The 13,803-nt window shown below is 59.1% G+C and overlaps 1 protein-coding gene across 1 annotated transcript; it reads right to left on the bottom strand.

Moving 5' to 3' along the window:
• Window positions 1–7,200: 7,200 nt before the first annotated feature.
• On the bottom strand, window positions 7,201–13,797 carry LOC104832752 (tumor necrosis factor ligand superfamily member 10-like). Its single transcript, XM_010569111.1, has 5 exons — window positions 13,536–13,797; window positions 9,940–10,086; window positions 9,582–9,618; window positions 8,952–9,059; window positions 7,201–8,684 (listed from the first exon to the last, which is right to left on the bottom strand). Exons 1-5 carry the CDS (start codon window positions 13,764–13,766, stop codon window positions 8,242–8,244), a joined length of 966 nt encoding a protein of 321 aa, XP_010567413.1. The 5' UTR covers window positions 13,767–13,797; the 3' UTR covers window positions 7,201–8,241.
• Between the last annotated feature and the right edge of the window lie 6 nt (window positions 13,798–13,803).

Raw genomic sequence — 13,803 nt, 5'->3', positions numbered from 1 at the left:
GCTGGTGGGTTATCCCAGATGCTCTTGGGGAAGCGGCAGGGCAGGGAGTACACCATCAGAGGGGGACTGCAGCTGCTCTGCCATCTGAGCATGGGAGCACTGGAAATGGGAGCTCAGGGCAGGAAACACCTGCCCAGCAGCAGCACAGGGGCTCTGCCAGCAGGCAAGCTCCCAGATCGGCGTGCCTGTCGCGGCTTTTTTTTTCTTTTTTTGCGTGGGAGAGGTGTCCTCGGGAGGCTGGCCTGAGAAAATCCTGCACAGGAAGGTGAAAGTGTGGGAAAACACCGGCCGTGGCTTTGCAGGAAAGCCCGGTAAAGCTGGGCTTTAGAGAGGCTCAGTCCTTGGTGCGGGCAGGATTTCGACTCCCTGCAATGATGAACCAAACATGGCGATGGTGGGCGAGTAAAAGAGAAATGTTGCAATGGTATGAGACCTTTCTTTGCGTCTTGTCTTCCTCTCTTCACACTTGCTTCTTTTTAATGTGGAAACATAATTTTCCTCCAAATGGGAATGTATGCTTTAATGGCTGGAGGTCCGGTACACGTGGGCAAGGTGGGAATAGGAGCTTAGAGTGTGACTTTGTAGTTCTTCTGTCTGTACGTGAAAACCTGCTGACCCCATTAACCAACATAAGTGGTGTCCATGTAAGGAAAATACTCATTTCAGCTCCAGACCTGTTTCTAAGCTGTGGTTCTCTGTGTAGGGAAACTTGCAGCAAAACTACCTGTTTGTTGTTATTACATTAGCTACAGTGGTGATGCGCTGTGCCCAGAATGTGAGGCTCGTGAGGGGATTATGCGGGTAGAGATGTATAGCTCTCTACTGGGGTTGGTGCCTTCCCTTCCCCAGTGAGATAACGGGTTATAGAAACTCCTGGCTGTTTGCTGTCTGCTTTTATTGAATTCCTTTAATTCCTACAAAAATAAGTTCAACTCTTTAATCAAAAGTTCTGTGCAGGGGAGAGACGGTACTCAAGTTTTTTAACTCGAGCGTTTTCTCCGTTGGCCCTCATCAGCAGTGCTGGCTGGGAAGGGGTTCCCCTTCCATGGGGCAGTTCGAGCTGCTGCAAAGAGGTTTTTTTGCCTCGTCCAGTTCTTGTTTTTCCATTGCTTTACCTTCAGAGCGACTCCAGGAGGAGCCCTGGGGTTTCTTTTCCGCAAACAGTGGGTTATATAAGTCATACATAGCTGGAGACAACCCATACACTTCATAAATAACACCAAGCCTGCGATCTCCTTAGCTAAGCATGAAACGTTGCTTGCAGCACTGGGTTGAACCACCAGAGATAAGGCTGAGGTTGATGCTCTTGTAAATGCCTTTTTCATCTGTTGCTGAAACCTCCGAACTCCAGGGGGGATGCTCCGTGCGAGGAGGTGGCTGTAGGGCACCCTCCTCTTTACCCTCAACCAGAAGAGGAAGGGACCTGGCAGGGCAGGAGTTACAACATCGTATTTATGAATTAAATTATTGGGGACCGTTCTGGGGAGGGTTTGGATGCCTACTGTAACTGTCGGCCTTCTTAAGGGCAGGATGTGAATTGGGGTCGTTGACTTTGCACTTCCCCCAGCCTAGTGCTGGGGTTTGAATGGGACACAAAGCGCACGTGGTAGTTCATTATGGAGATACGGGGCCGGCGGGCTCTCACCTACGCTCTGCTGCTCGCCTGTCTTCTCTGCCTGTCCATGGAGAAGCTCCCATCCTCTGAACTTCGCCTGAAGGAAATACAGTGGATGAGGGGGCCTGACGCCGTCCCTTCCCACCCTGCCAGGGTCCCAGCTGGACTAAGGCAGCGGATACGGGGGTCTCCGTGAGGGGTGGGCTCCTGCGTGGGTCAGGACTTGCTTTAGCAGCTTTGTCTGGGTGCCCAGGGACAGGCAGGAGACGAGCGAGGGGCCGGGCTCCTCCTGCCTTCCCCCGTGCTGCAGGCAGCAGGTAAGTGGAATTATTTTTTCCTGGTATCTCCAGCTTGTCTCGCTTGGGAAAATAACGGGGAAAACGGCCTGTCCTTCGTGTACGAGATCCGTGAGCCTGGATTAAGCTGGCTCAGCTGTTTTCTTGTGTACAGCTTGCTCGTCCCAAGGGCAGAGCCGGGGAGTTGTCGGTGCTGGCAGGGCAGCCTGGGACCGCGCCAGGGAGCAGCAGTGATGTGTCTGCGAGCGAGGAGCGGCCGAGCTGCTGGCATCAGCTTCGCCGCTTCAGCAGCCCTGAGGTCTGTTGCGCAGAGTCCAAGGTCTGAGCAGAAAAAGGCAATTCACTCTGGAAGGGGAGAGAAATCACCTTCAAAGCAGCATCTTTCCTCTGGGACCTCAGCACCAGTCCCCATGGGACTGCAACTGTTCGGGGAAGGCGTTGTGACCAGCACGGCTCCAGGAGACTGGGCATGGATGGGATGGATGAAAATGGGCTCCTGCCTGCAGCAGCACAGGGTTCCCTCCGCTCACTCCCCTTGCGGGAGCATTAATGTTTTCCCGTTGGTTTAACGAGCATCCTGCCTCCTACAGCTATTTGAATCCTTCTTGCTGAAGGAAAGAGATTTGCTGTTTTGTTTTCCCCTCTCTCAGGCTTAATTAATGCTTGGGGGAGAGTGGTGGCTGGGTGGGATGTCCCGAGGTGCCCCCAGGGCAGATGCACCTCAGGGCAGAGTGGTGGGTGCCAGTGGTGTCTGCGTGCACGTGATAGTGGGGTCACAACCTCAGGCTCGCTTTCTTTGTACGCTTTATTTACAATGTCCCAAGAACTGATTTCCTGGCGTGTTGACGTGTTTTTCAGTGTGGATTTCCTCCTTCCCGCTGTGAACTTGTTCTGGGCTTGGGACTTGAAAGTAAAACAAGATCTTGTTTGGAAGGGAACAAAAGACTTGGATGTAGCGATGAGCTGGTTAATAGCAACAGGAGGGGGTTAAAAAAAAAAAAAGATATTTCAGCCCCAGAATTTATTTTGAGACAAAGAGCAGCACAGTTAGGGCTGTAAACGCCCTTGGCTGGCTGGCGTGTTGGTCTGCACTGAATTGAAAGCAGAGCTTTGGGCGGTGAAGATAAGACGGTCCTTTGGCAGTGACTACAAGGAAGCAGTATGTGTCCAGACCAAATCAACACGACAAAGCCATGAGAAATAAGGTCAACCTGAAAATGTTATTAGAGCTGCAGTCATGTCCTCCCCCTCCCCATTCTTTTTTAAAGCAGGAGGAAAGGGCAGGGGAGGTTTCTGAGCTGTCACCTGGCAGGGATGAGGCACCTGACCAGGTTGGGGAGCTGAAGCAGCTTTCAATTTCAGGTGATTTTTTTTTTTTTTTCCCCGCTGTGTGCTTCTGAGCTTGACGGATGTCGTCTGGCAGAGGCCAGGAAAGGCACCCCTGCAGCATGCGGGCTGAGCCGCCCTGCCTTTGGCACGGGAAAGGCAAACTGCTTTTTTGCTGTGGGAGTAGTTTTGTAACTGGTCTGTTGGCACCGAGGTTTAGCACCAATCCTTTTCCCTGAAAGCACATGTTCCTCCAGGCAGCGCGGGCAGGAAGCCCACCTTCCCTGGCATTGCCCCGGCTCTGCCCTCGCAGCTGCAGGGAGAAATCACGGCAGGGCAAAGTAATCCTGCCACGGGCAGCCAGATGAGTAATGCAACAGGCGGCATTATTTTAGACACTACAAGGTGCCAGATGCTCTGTGGGAAACGCTCTTGGTGGGAAATCCACAACAGTGAGTGGCTCAAGGTTTTGCCTGGTGGTGTCTGTGCCACCAGAAATCCCCCCATGATGGTTTGGGAAGCCATGCTCACTGGAAAATGTGGTGGACAGAAGCATTCTGCGCAAGCTCCGCTGCCGCAGGCTCCTACAGCATGCTCTTACCTGCAGGTCTTGGAGCCTTTTACAAAGACTGATGTCCATAGGCATCTTGTACAAGTGGGGAAACTGAGGCACAGAGGCTTCATGAGTGACCAGGTCTTCTGGTGAAGAAATGGAGTAGTGCCTGCCTGCACTTGTTGTTGCCCAACTCAATCTGCTTTCTCCATCCCCAGCAGCTGTAGAAAACAAAGGTGGTGAGGGCTAGCAGGTTATGGTTGTGACTTCAAACCCCCTTGATTGAAGACTCGCCCATCCTTTTAACACCTCCAGGCTGTTCTGCAGGTATTCCTGAAAAAAAAAATCTTTGCATAATGTGTCAATGAGCTCTCAGCTTGGAGAATGCATGAGCCAGGTTCTTCTTCCAGTGACTGCCTAAAATGAAAATGCTCCGTTTCTGAGGATGTTGCACACATGGCCATTGGGTTGATCTTGTCCAGTCTTCAGGACTTTCCATTAATGTCAAACTTAGAAAAAGCCAGGAACTGCAGTGAGGCAGCCTTGCCAGGTGCTGGAAACATCAGTGGGACTGAAACCAGAGAGTCTCTGCAGGGATTGGGGTGGGATGTGCCAGAGCAGGAGGTTCTCCTGTGCCTATCTGCATGGGCACAATATGGTTTTGGCTCCAGTGGCGCTTGCTGCTTGTTGTTAAATTTCAAACTAGTCAAATGTGCATCGAATTCCCGGGATTGTTTTGCTTTTCTCAGCCTCTTGGGTCTTTTGCGTTAAGCCTCCTCTAAGCTGACACCGGGGCTGGGAAGGGTGAGGCTGCTCTAAGAGGGGAGATGTCACGGTGAGGAGAGATGAAGAGCCAGGACCTGGTGACTCTCCTGGAGCAGCCTGTGCCTCAAACCTGCCCGTGTCCAGGACACGCAGCCCAGGGCCAGGGGAGCCCCTCACCAGGTGCCGGCGTGCTGGGTTTGTTCCCCACACCAGCTCTGCCTCCCCTTTCTGGTGGTGCCATGGGGGCTCTGCAGGAGCCTGCTCTCCCCACAGGTCTGGAGCAGGAGACCTGGAAAAGCTGCAGAGCTGGGACCTTGAGATTCCCCCTCCCAAACCGGGGCCAGCCTACACCCCACCCTGCCAACTCTTTTCCCCGCTTCCAATCTAGCCCATCTCTCACTGCCCAGTGCCACTTGGCTCTCACCAGAGCCATGGGGCCTGATGCTTGTGGAGTTCGCCTTCTCCAAAAACATCCACCCACAGGTCTTCTCCCTTCCAGGAAAGCAGAGCCCGGCTCACACAAGAGGCTGCTTTACCTGCGCCACGGGCTCCTGCTTGCCATGTGGCAATCGGCAACCTCTTACATGCTCCACCAGGCTGGGGGGTTGCTTTAAACTCTATTTCAAAGAAAAAACTGTGAACCACCTGCTGTTTCCTGCAGCCCTGGGTTGTCCGATTCAACCCTGAGCTCCCACAGCTGCTGCCAAAGGGCAGCTCCAGGGCTGGGGATGCGGGAGCCGGGATGAGCTCAGTGCTCGCCGTGGTGGGGGGGTTTCAGGCCAGTAAGGATTTTAAGAGCCCTGGGAGCCCGATTCCTGTTGTTGGGCTCCAAGGTGGTTAAGAAAGCAGGGGGAGGAACAAGAGGTGGAAGAAAAAGGGACCATTTCAAAGGTGGCTTTGGAAGACAGGGGTTTGCGGGGCCAGCGCGTGGTGGGGCCCAGCATGTTTGGGGGTCTTTGCTAACCAATATTGTGTGGGACCCAGCTGTGCTGGATAAATTCGGGTCTTGTTTGCATTGGGCAAGAACACACCGCACCGATCAGGGCTGAGCGCGCTGCAGATGAAGCTCGCCTGGCCTCCCTCTGCAGGGCTGGGGGACCTCGGCCAGGGAGGGGGTGGCCGGAGAGCGGGGGGAGCAGGACCCCACAGCCCTGCCTGGAGCGGGGAGCAGCCGCATTGCCCCTTTTGCAGATGGCAGGTCGGTGCTGTCAGTGCTCTCTGGCTGGGAGGCGTTGGATGAGCCGGGAAAATTGCCGGTGCATTTGGGGCTGGTCCAAGCGCTTGTGTGCTGGGTGACGGGGCTGTGCCGTGCCCCTGGGGGGGCTTTTTGTATTGGTCTTGCTGGAGCAGGAGCCTGCAGGACATGGAGGCTGGTGAGTGGCAACGCCTGTGGATACAGGGGGATGTGGGACCACTTGGCTCAGCCTGGCACCGGCTCCCAGCCCCAGCCAGGGATGCAAAGAGAGGGGGCTCAGGCCTGGAGAGCTGCGGGACGGATAGCGGGAACAAGGAGCAGCCCCTGCCTGGCCACAGTGTGATGGGGAACGAGCCCATCTTGGCACTCCGGGGTTTGGCTGTGCTTTGGGCTGGGCTTGGCAATCCCAAAGCAGAGAGAGGAGGAGCGGCACCGGGATGCCCCGGGGTAGCTGGGCAAAGCGTAGCTCCCCAGAGCTGATGGGAGCAAGGGGAGGAAGAGGAGCGGGGCTGGGGTCAGGTCCCGGGAAGGGCTCTGCCAGAGCTGGTGGTGCAGCTGCCCCTGGTCCCAGGGGAGATGACGGCACCAGGCTCGGAAGCGGGAGTGTGTCTCCCTGGGAATGCCCCAGGTAACCGTGGGGAGAGGCAGCGGCGGAGCCCTTCGAGGTGCTACAGATGCAAGATGAGGCAGGACCTGGTTATTGCCTGCGGCCTTCGCTGGGCTCTGTCTGCAGCTCTCAGGGCTGGAGCTCCTGGGAACCGCACCAGCACGTTCCCCCAGGCTGCCTTGGCACCCGGCAGCTCTGGCACCGCACCAGGGCTGCTCCGCTGCCGCCACCGGCATCCCAGCACCGCCGGGCTGGTGCGGCAGGACTTGGCTCAGGTGGCTGTGGAAGCTGGTAGGAGGCTGTAGGCAGCCGGTGGGGGGCAAAGCTGCCCCTCTCCTCTGTCCCTTTGCAGCCCTCTGCTTGCAGCCGGCCTCTGTGCTGGGCTGGAGCAGGGACAGGGAAAGAGCGGGGAGCAGATAAGGCTGAGCTGCAGCGAGTGGGGCTGCCCAGGACCCACGGGTGCTGCAGCGTGCCAGCTGAGCGTGAGAACTGGCCCAGATCTCAAAATGTCTGGTTTGCACAGCACTGCGGCTGCTCGGAGGCCCAGGGCACGTTGCCTGGGGTGCCAGATGCAAAGAGGTGCAAGACCAGTGCTGGAGTACAGGCTTTATTTAAACCAGCACTGAGAGACACCCGCCCCCCCGCAGCTGTGCCAGCATTGGGGTTGCTTGCATCCTATGTGGGAGCCTGTGCTGCCGTCCTGTCCATACGCTCCAACAGTCTTAATATAATAGAGAGAGTATACAGGTAATTACAAAATTGGGGGCTGCGTCCACCCCAGCATCCGAGGGCCGAGCCAGCCTGACCACGCTCTGCCCTGCTGGAACCCACCTTTGCCTTGAACGCCGAGCGGTGGGGCTTGTTCCTCCCCGGTCCTGCGCTGCGACCGCTGGGGCTCACCCATGAGTTGAAATCCTGCAGGTTAATGATCACTGGGGCTAAAGATGTGAGCGAGCAGGTGGCTGTGCTGGCCCAACAGGGCTGGGAGGACCAAAAACCCCGAAGAGAGAGATGCTTGGTCAGAAGCAAAGGGGAGGTGTGATGGCAAGCTCCTGGGCCGGATGGTCCTGTGCAGCTCGGCTTGGGCAAAATGCGCCTCTCTGCCACGTGCCTGGGTGCAGTTGCTTGGGCTGGTGACTGCTCCAGCTTCGTGGCCCTGCTCTTTGATCACCCCTGATTGTTGGCATCGCTCCAGGTTTCTAATTAGCCCGAACTGAAAACTCCTTCGCTCCTTTCCAGAAGCTGATGCTGGACCTGCCTCGTACCTGCAGACTGTCCCCTGGCGCTTTGCCCCAGGGGTTCCAGCCCTGCGCTCGCCGGGCCGCTGCTCTCCGCTAGCCCCGGCTTCTGTCCCTGCGCCTCCAGCTCGGGGTCCCCCAGCACCCGCAGCTTGGCTGGGTCTGCCCCTGCCAGACGTGGGGTCGGACTCGCAGAGGGTCACCCTGCCACGGGGACGCTTTCTTTCGTGGTTGTGCACAACCGGTGTCTCTCCTGCAGCAGGGAACCGTTTGGTGCTACCTGCTCTGTTTGCTCAGGTGGGAGCCAGGCAGGTGATGTGCCACCAGGGATGGGATGTCCCCCCTCGTCCATGTCTCCTGTGGGCCCTCGGAGACCCTTCCTGGCTCACGGGCTTCCTCCCGGCTGGACAGCGAGCCCCTGTGCGGCACCGAGCACAGCGGGTCCCTGCAGGCAGCTGCCCCCCTCCCCGTGCCCTCCTCTGGCTCGTCTCTCGCCGCAAGGGACAACGCAGGCAGGGAAGGACCCTGCGCCAGACCCCCCCCCCCCCCCCTCCCCCCATTCGTCTGTTGTCCAGTTCGAATAGCGGCTGCCCCCGGAGAGCCGATGGGCAGGAGCAGCAGGAAAGGTGGGAGGCGGAGGTGGCTGTCACAGGTCGAGCCGAAAGGCCCCGAAGTAGCTGGCTGCCGCGTCGTTGTAGTCGATGGCCAAGGAGGAGACGGAGACAAAGAGCTCGTCGCCAGCCTTCAGCTCGAACAGTCCCCCCTGGTAGAGAGCGTGGAGCCCGTAGTCTGCCTCCGGTGCCCAGCACTTGGTGCCAACCCCTTTGAGGAGGAGGATGGGCTGGCTGTAGGACGTCTTCCAGTTGATGCACTGCACGAGCTGGGGGACGGAGACTCGGGCGCTGGCCCCGTCGCTGGGGTAGCGGAAATAGATCTGGGAGTAGACGTAGTACTTGCCTGCCTGGTTGACCCGCAGCCGGCCATCCCGGTAGGTGATGTTCTGCAAGTGCGAGTGGATGGTGCTGTCTTCCCAGCGGGCGATGGCATGGCGGCAGGACTGGGAGAGGTTCCCGAAGCGCTTGGAGTTTCCTGGGGAGCAGGGAGGGTCACTGAGGGGAGCGACATGCTCTGGGCAGCATCCATCAGGGTCAGGAGAAAGGGAGGGGGTGGCTCTAACTCTGTCCCACGGTCATCCAGCTTGGAGGGGTGGAGAAGGTGGTCTTGAACAGGAGAAACATCTCCCCATCTGCCACCAAATGCACCCTCCCATCCTGGTCCCCTGCGCCTTTGGGTGAGTTCTTTCCCCTATTCCCATCTCGGAAACGCGCTGGTGCCCAGCGGGGCTCCCCGACTCACCATCCTGGGCCAGGCTTTGTGGGCGGAGGGTGAGATGTGCCGAGGGCTTGCCAGCCATTTTGGGAGGAACCTGCCCCTCTGAGGTGTTGAAGTAGCTCCGCCGGGCCTCTGCGAGGAAAGACACACAGCTGTAGAGGACAGAGACCGTGGGGATGCCCAGCCCCGTGCTGGCAGAGCAGGTCCTTACTGAGCAAGCAGAGCGAGCGGGGCAGGGAAATGCCCCACTGACCCGTCGAAGAGGCAGGTTATTTGGGGATGGAAATGTCTAGTCAATCATTATCTAATATTTCTGTGCTGTCCCCCGTGGACCCCGTTCCCCCGGACTCCAGACAGACATACACGGCTGTCCCTCCAGCCCATTCCCTGGGGACGTATGCCCTTCAGCCCTTCCCCTCCCTTCTCCTGCCCCAGCTCGCAGCACCGTGCCCGGCGGAGTTTGCCCTGGGAGCGACTGAGCTCCCCCCCCAGCCCACTGGCATCCCCGGCCCCACGCTGAGCTGTGCGCACGTGGACCGTGGCTCCGTCTGTCCGGCTGCAACACGGTCCCAGCAAAGAGTTTGTCGATGCTTTGCAGCACCGGCGAGTGGCACCCCGGCTGCTGCCACCGGTGCTGGGCCAGGAGGGACTCACCCTTCACCGCGCTCCTGCGGATAACGTTCTCCGTCACCTGGACCGTCAGAGAGGAAAAACAGGCCCACGGTTAAAGGTGAAATGGGTGTTCCCCCTGCCCCAGCTCCTCTCGTCTCTTCCAAGTCTTCATGACCTTATCTTTTCATGCTATGGCTCTGGGCTCCACCAGCTCCTCGCTGCAGAGAGCCTGGCATCCAGCCCCACTCCTCCGCCCCCCTCTTAAACCATCCTTGTAATTGCCCTCTGCCACCCCTCCAGTGAGGCAGATGGGGAAACTGAGGCAGGGAGACAGACAGGACCTCTCCCATCAGCTTTCCCATCCTCTCTCCATTCCCAAAGCTGGCGGGTCCAGGCTCACCGTGGCCACGTAGGCTTTGATGGTGTTGGCCAGTTTGAGGCAGGACTGGTTGCTGATCACCTCCTCCAGGCTGGAGCCCTCCTGCTGCTGATTGATAACCTGCAGACACCGCAGCTCCTCCATGCTCCCCGGTGCCTGGGCTTTGAGCTGGAACAGAAACACCCGGACATCCCTGCATCAAACTGGGCAGGCAGGAGCAGCGTGCATGGCTTGCCTGGAGGGAGCAGCGGGGATGCCCGGTGGGGTGCATGCACGGGACAGCCGCCTTTGGCCCGGCTCCTCCAGCATGGGGGTGCTGATGGCCACAGCGCAGGGTGGAGAATAACCCTGAGCTGCCCCGATCCCAGGGCTGGTGGTGCAAACATCGACTGTGTCTCCTGTGCTGGAATGGAGTTAGGTGGCAGGAGGCTGGGTGGATCCCAAGGTGCATCAAAAATTTGGTTTTGTGAACTGGGCAGGTTAAATCTCATCTTGTCCTCCTATGATCCCTGGCAGAAGCGAGTCTTGCTCATCCAGGCTCTTCGGGGAACGTGACAGGCCCTTTCACTGAGTTCCAGTGCCAAGTGTGAAAAGGACTCGAGGACTCTCGCAAGCTGCAGAGCACCACGTAAAGACAGGGAACCCAAATTTCCCATTCTCCGTCTCCTTCACCTCTTCCTCTCCTGCCCTGGGGGGATGAGGCTTCTCAAGCAGTAAAACCCAGCCTTGTCTTTGAACAAGGTGCTCACAGCTCCCGGGGAAGCGGTTGCCCTGCGAGGCTTGGCTCTGTAGGGCGCACAGAGGTAAGAGCTGCAGCTGCAGGCTGGACGTGCCCAGGCAGCCTGGTCCACGCTCTTCATGCCTTCCTGCTGCCGAGCTAACCCGGGGTTGCAAAACAAGCTCTCACGCAGCTCTGCCCTTCCAGCTGCCGAGCCGTGCTGGCCGGAGATGGAACCCCAAGCGCTCGCAGTGCTGCGTCAGCCCAGGCAGATCTCAGATGCTTTCTAGCCTGTGCTGGCTTGTGGTTTGGGCTGGGAAGCCTTCCCTCCATGTGACGCAGGCTGCTGCACGGCGAGCTGCCTCTTCGCAGGCTGTCCCGGGGCTGACCCGGCTCAGCTCTGGCTGCGGCATCGCAGTGGGGGGACAGGCACGGCTGGCTATAGGGTCTCACCGCATCATGCTGCTGTCTAGGGCGTGGGGAAACCGAGGCACAGATGGGACGGCCGCCCTGAAATCAGTGCGCCAGGAGCTGGGAATGAACACCAGCACCTTGACCATCCTACCTTTATCCCCTGGGTCACTCCCAGATACCAGGACAGATCCCAGGAGTCCTCAGGCTTGGCCACATCATCACCTGGGGCTTGGCCACCTCCAGCACCCTGCAATTCCCCCATGTCCCTGCTTGCTCCAAGCCCCCACCTGCCTGCCTCCCTCGGCCATAGTGTTGGGTACTCACTTTGCCTAGTACCAGGATGCACTCATGTTTGGGATCAATACAGACTCCAGTAGCAGCAGAAAGACTGTGTGAGGTCAGATAAAAAGGATTGGGGTTGGTTTTTTTGCACTATTGGGCCAACTCTCTGTCCTAGCACTGGCCGGCTGGACCTGCCAGGAGCGTGGTGGCTGGTAGATGGGCTGCAGTGGCGAGCTCGGAGGGACTGATGTGGTGGCTCGCATGGCTGGAGAAAGGCGAGCACAGCCCTAGTAGTGTTTTCCTGGGGCTGGGTTTAGCCAGTCGGGCTGCAGTCGTGCAAAGACCTGCCTGCCCGAGTGGGTGGATGCAAGGTGCCCGCCAAGGCAGTAAATCCCAAAGTGATGGGGCTGTTCACACGAAGCTCCACAACACAAGTGCATGCTTGGGCAGGGTCAGCGCGTGCAGCTCCTCTGCGCTGCCAGGAGCGCTAATTGCGGCACGTGCCCGTGTAAATGGGGTCAGCCCTCCTCTGACCAGTCCCGGTATGGTGGTGGCACGTTCCCAGCAGCAGCGTGGGGACTGCAACCATGTGCTTTGTCCCTCTGGGTCTGGACAATTGTCTGGCACTGACTGATCACGCTAATTGCCTTGATTAAAGTTTGCTGCGATAGGCTGCGTGTACCACCAGCACCTCTCTCTTCGCAGGGTAACCCCTCTGTCTGCCTTCTCTGCCTCCCCTCCCAGGGACCTTGTGCTGGGGGGTGTTTAAAATAAGGAGAAAGCAGGAAAGTCTTGCAAAACTGGAGGCATGGGAAGTACCCGCCGTGAGGGGGTGAGGGCAGGCTGGCTGTGCCGAGTGATTCCGTGTACCTGGAGGTGCTGAGCTGTGACTACCTATCCCCAGCACAGATCCCATGCAGGGATGCAGTAACTAGCCTCTGAAATCAGCCCAAAGAGGTCAGCTGAAGTGGCTTTCCCCTCCCTTCAGCCCTCCCCTGTGGCTCTGTCTGCTTGCATTCCCCTCCTCTTTCCAGGGCCTTTCATGTAAATCCCTCACAGTGGGTGCCACATGGGATCCAGGGATGGAAACAAAGCCCAAAGCTTTGTCTGCTCCAAAGGATACTCCACGGGGCACCAGACAGGCCTGCATCCTTGGCCAAGGCTTTTTCCTTTTTTTCCCCACCTCTGTTGTGGTTTTGTGCAATGCTTGGCACTGCAGGACCCTTTTCTTGATGGACCCTCCATCATCAGGGATGATGGGTACCATCACTGGAGCTGCCTGGAAGTCCTGAATTTCCTTCTCCCCATCACAAAGATCTCTCCTGTTTGGCATTTTCCCCTCCTTGACCCTCCTGCTGCTCGGGGATTGCTGTGGACCTGAATCAGCTGCTGGGGGGGGGCGGTGGGGGTCACCTCCGAGTTTGGGAATGGTTTGGCACAAGGGACACTGCGGGTGGGTGGGAATGGCTGGATCCCAGCACAGTTGTTTGGTATGATTAAGCTGGAGCAAACACCCAAGAGCTGCTGGTATGGGGGGGGGGTTTCCCAGCCAGGCCACTTCCAGCATCTCACGCAGGGGGTGAGGAGGATTCGGCAGTGCTGGAGCGTGGGTGGGATGGGAATGGTGGGGGCAGGGGGGGAGATGAAGTAGGAACCAGGGGCGAATGGGGCCTGGAGCCCAGGGCAGCCCCCCCACCCCATCCCCAGCTGGAGCTGCAGACTCTGATGGGACCCCAGGGCAGGGCCCCCCCTCCCATGGAGCCTCAGCTCCAGACGGAGCCCAGGACAAAGGCTCCTTCTCTCCACATCTGGATCGGTGGCTCTGGGCGGAGCTGGGAGCCGTGTCCACCCCCCACCCCACATCTGGATCCGCGGCTCCCAGGGGAGCTGGGGGCAGTGCTCTCCCCCCCGTGCCTCCACATCTGGATCCACAGCTCCAGGCGGAGTTCGGGGAACTGCCCCCCCTCCCCGTTCCACATCTGGATCCCCGGCTCCGGGCGGAGTTCGGGGCAGTCCCCCCCACTCCCCCCGGCTCCACATCTGGATCCGCGGCGGGGCAGCGCCGGTAGCTGCCGTCCCCGGCGAGCAGAGGCGCGGAGGGGGGAGCGGGCAGAGCCCCCCCCGCAGCCGTCGGGTCTCCCGGGGGTGCAGCCCCCCCCCCCGGGGCCCCCGCGGGGGGGCTCAGGACAAAGCCTGGTCTCACCTTGGAGATGGCCATGGTGAAGTAGACGAAGAGGCCGGTGGTGGAGGCGATCTGCAGGGCGAGGATGGCCATGACGGCCACGCTGCCCCACAACGGCCCCCACCGTCGCCGCCGCCTCCCCGCCCCCCGCTCCCCGCCGGGGCTACCGGCGCCGTCCGCCAGCATACGGGCTTCCGAGCCGCCGCTGTCGGAGCGCAGGTACTGCCCGGCGCTGGGCTGGTGCGGGGCCATCGCCCGGCCCGCCCCGGTTGCCGCTACCGCGCTCCGA

The sequence above is a fragment of the Haliaeetus leucocephalus genome, unplaced genomic scaffold (assembly GCF_000737465.1).
Source record: "Haliaeetus leucocephalus isolate CR32 unplaced genomic scaffold, Haliaeetus_leucocephalus-4.0 Scaffold262, whole genome shotgun sequence".
Lineage (NCBI taxonomy): Eukaryota > Metazoa > Chordata > Aves > Accipitriformes > Accipitridae > Haliaeetus > Haliaeetus leucocephalus.
This window is presented reverse-complemented; position numbering and strand designations above follow the sequence as displayed.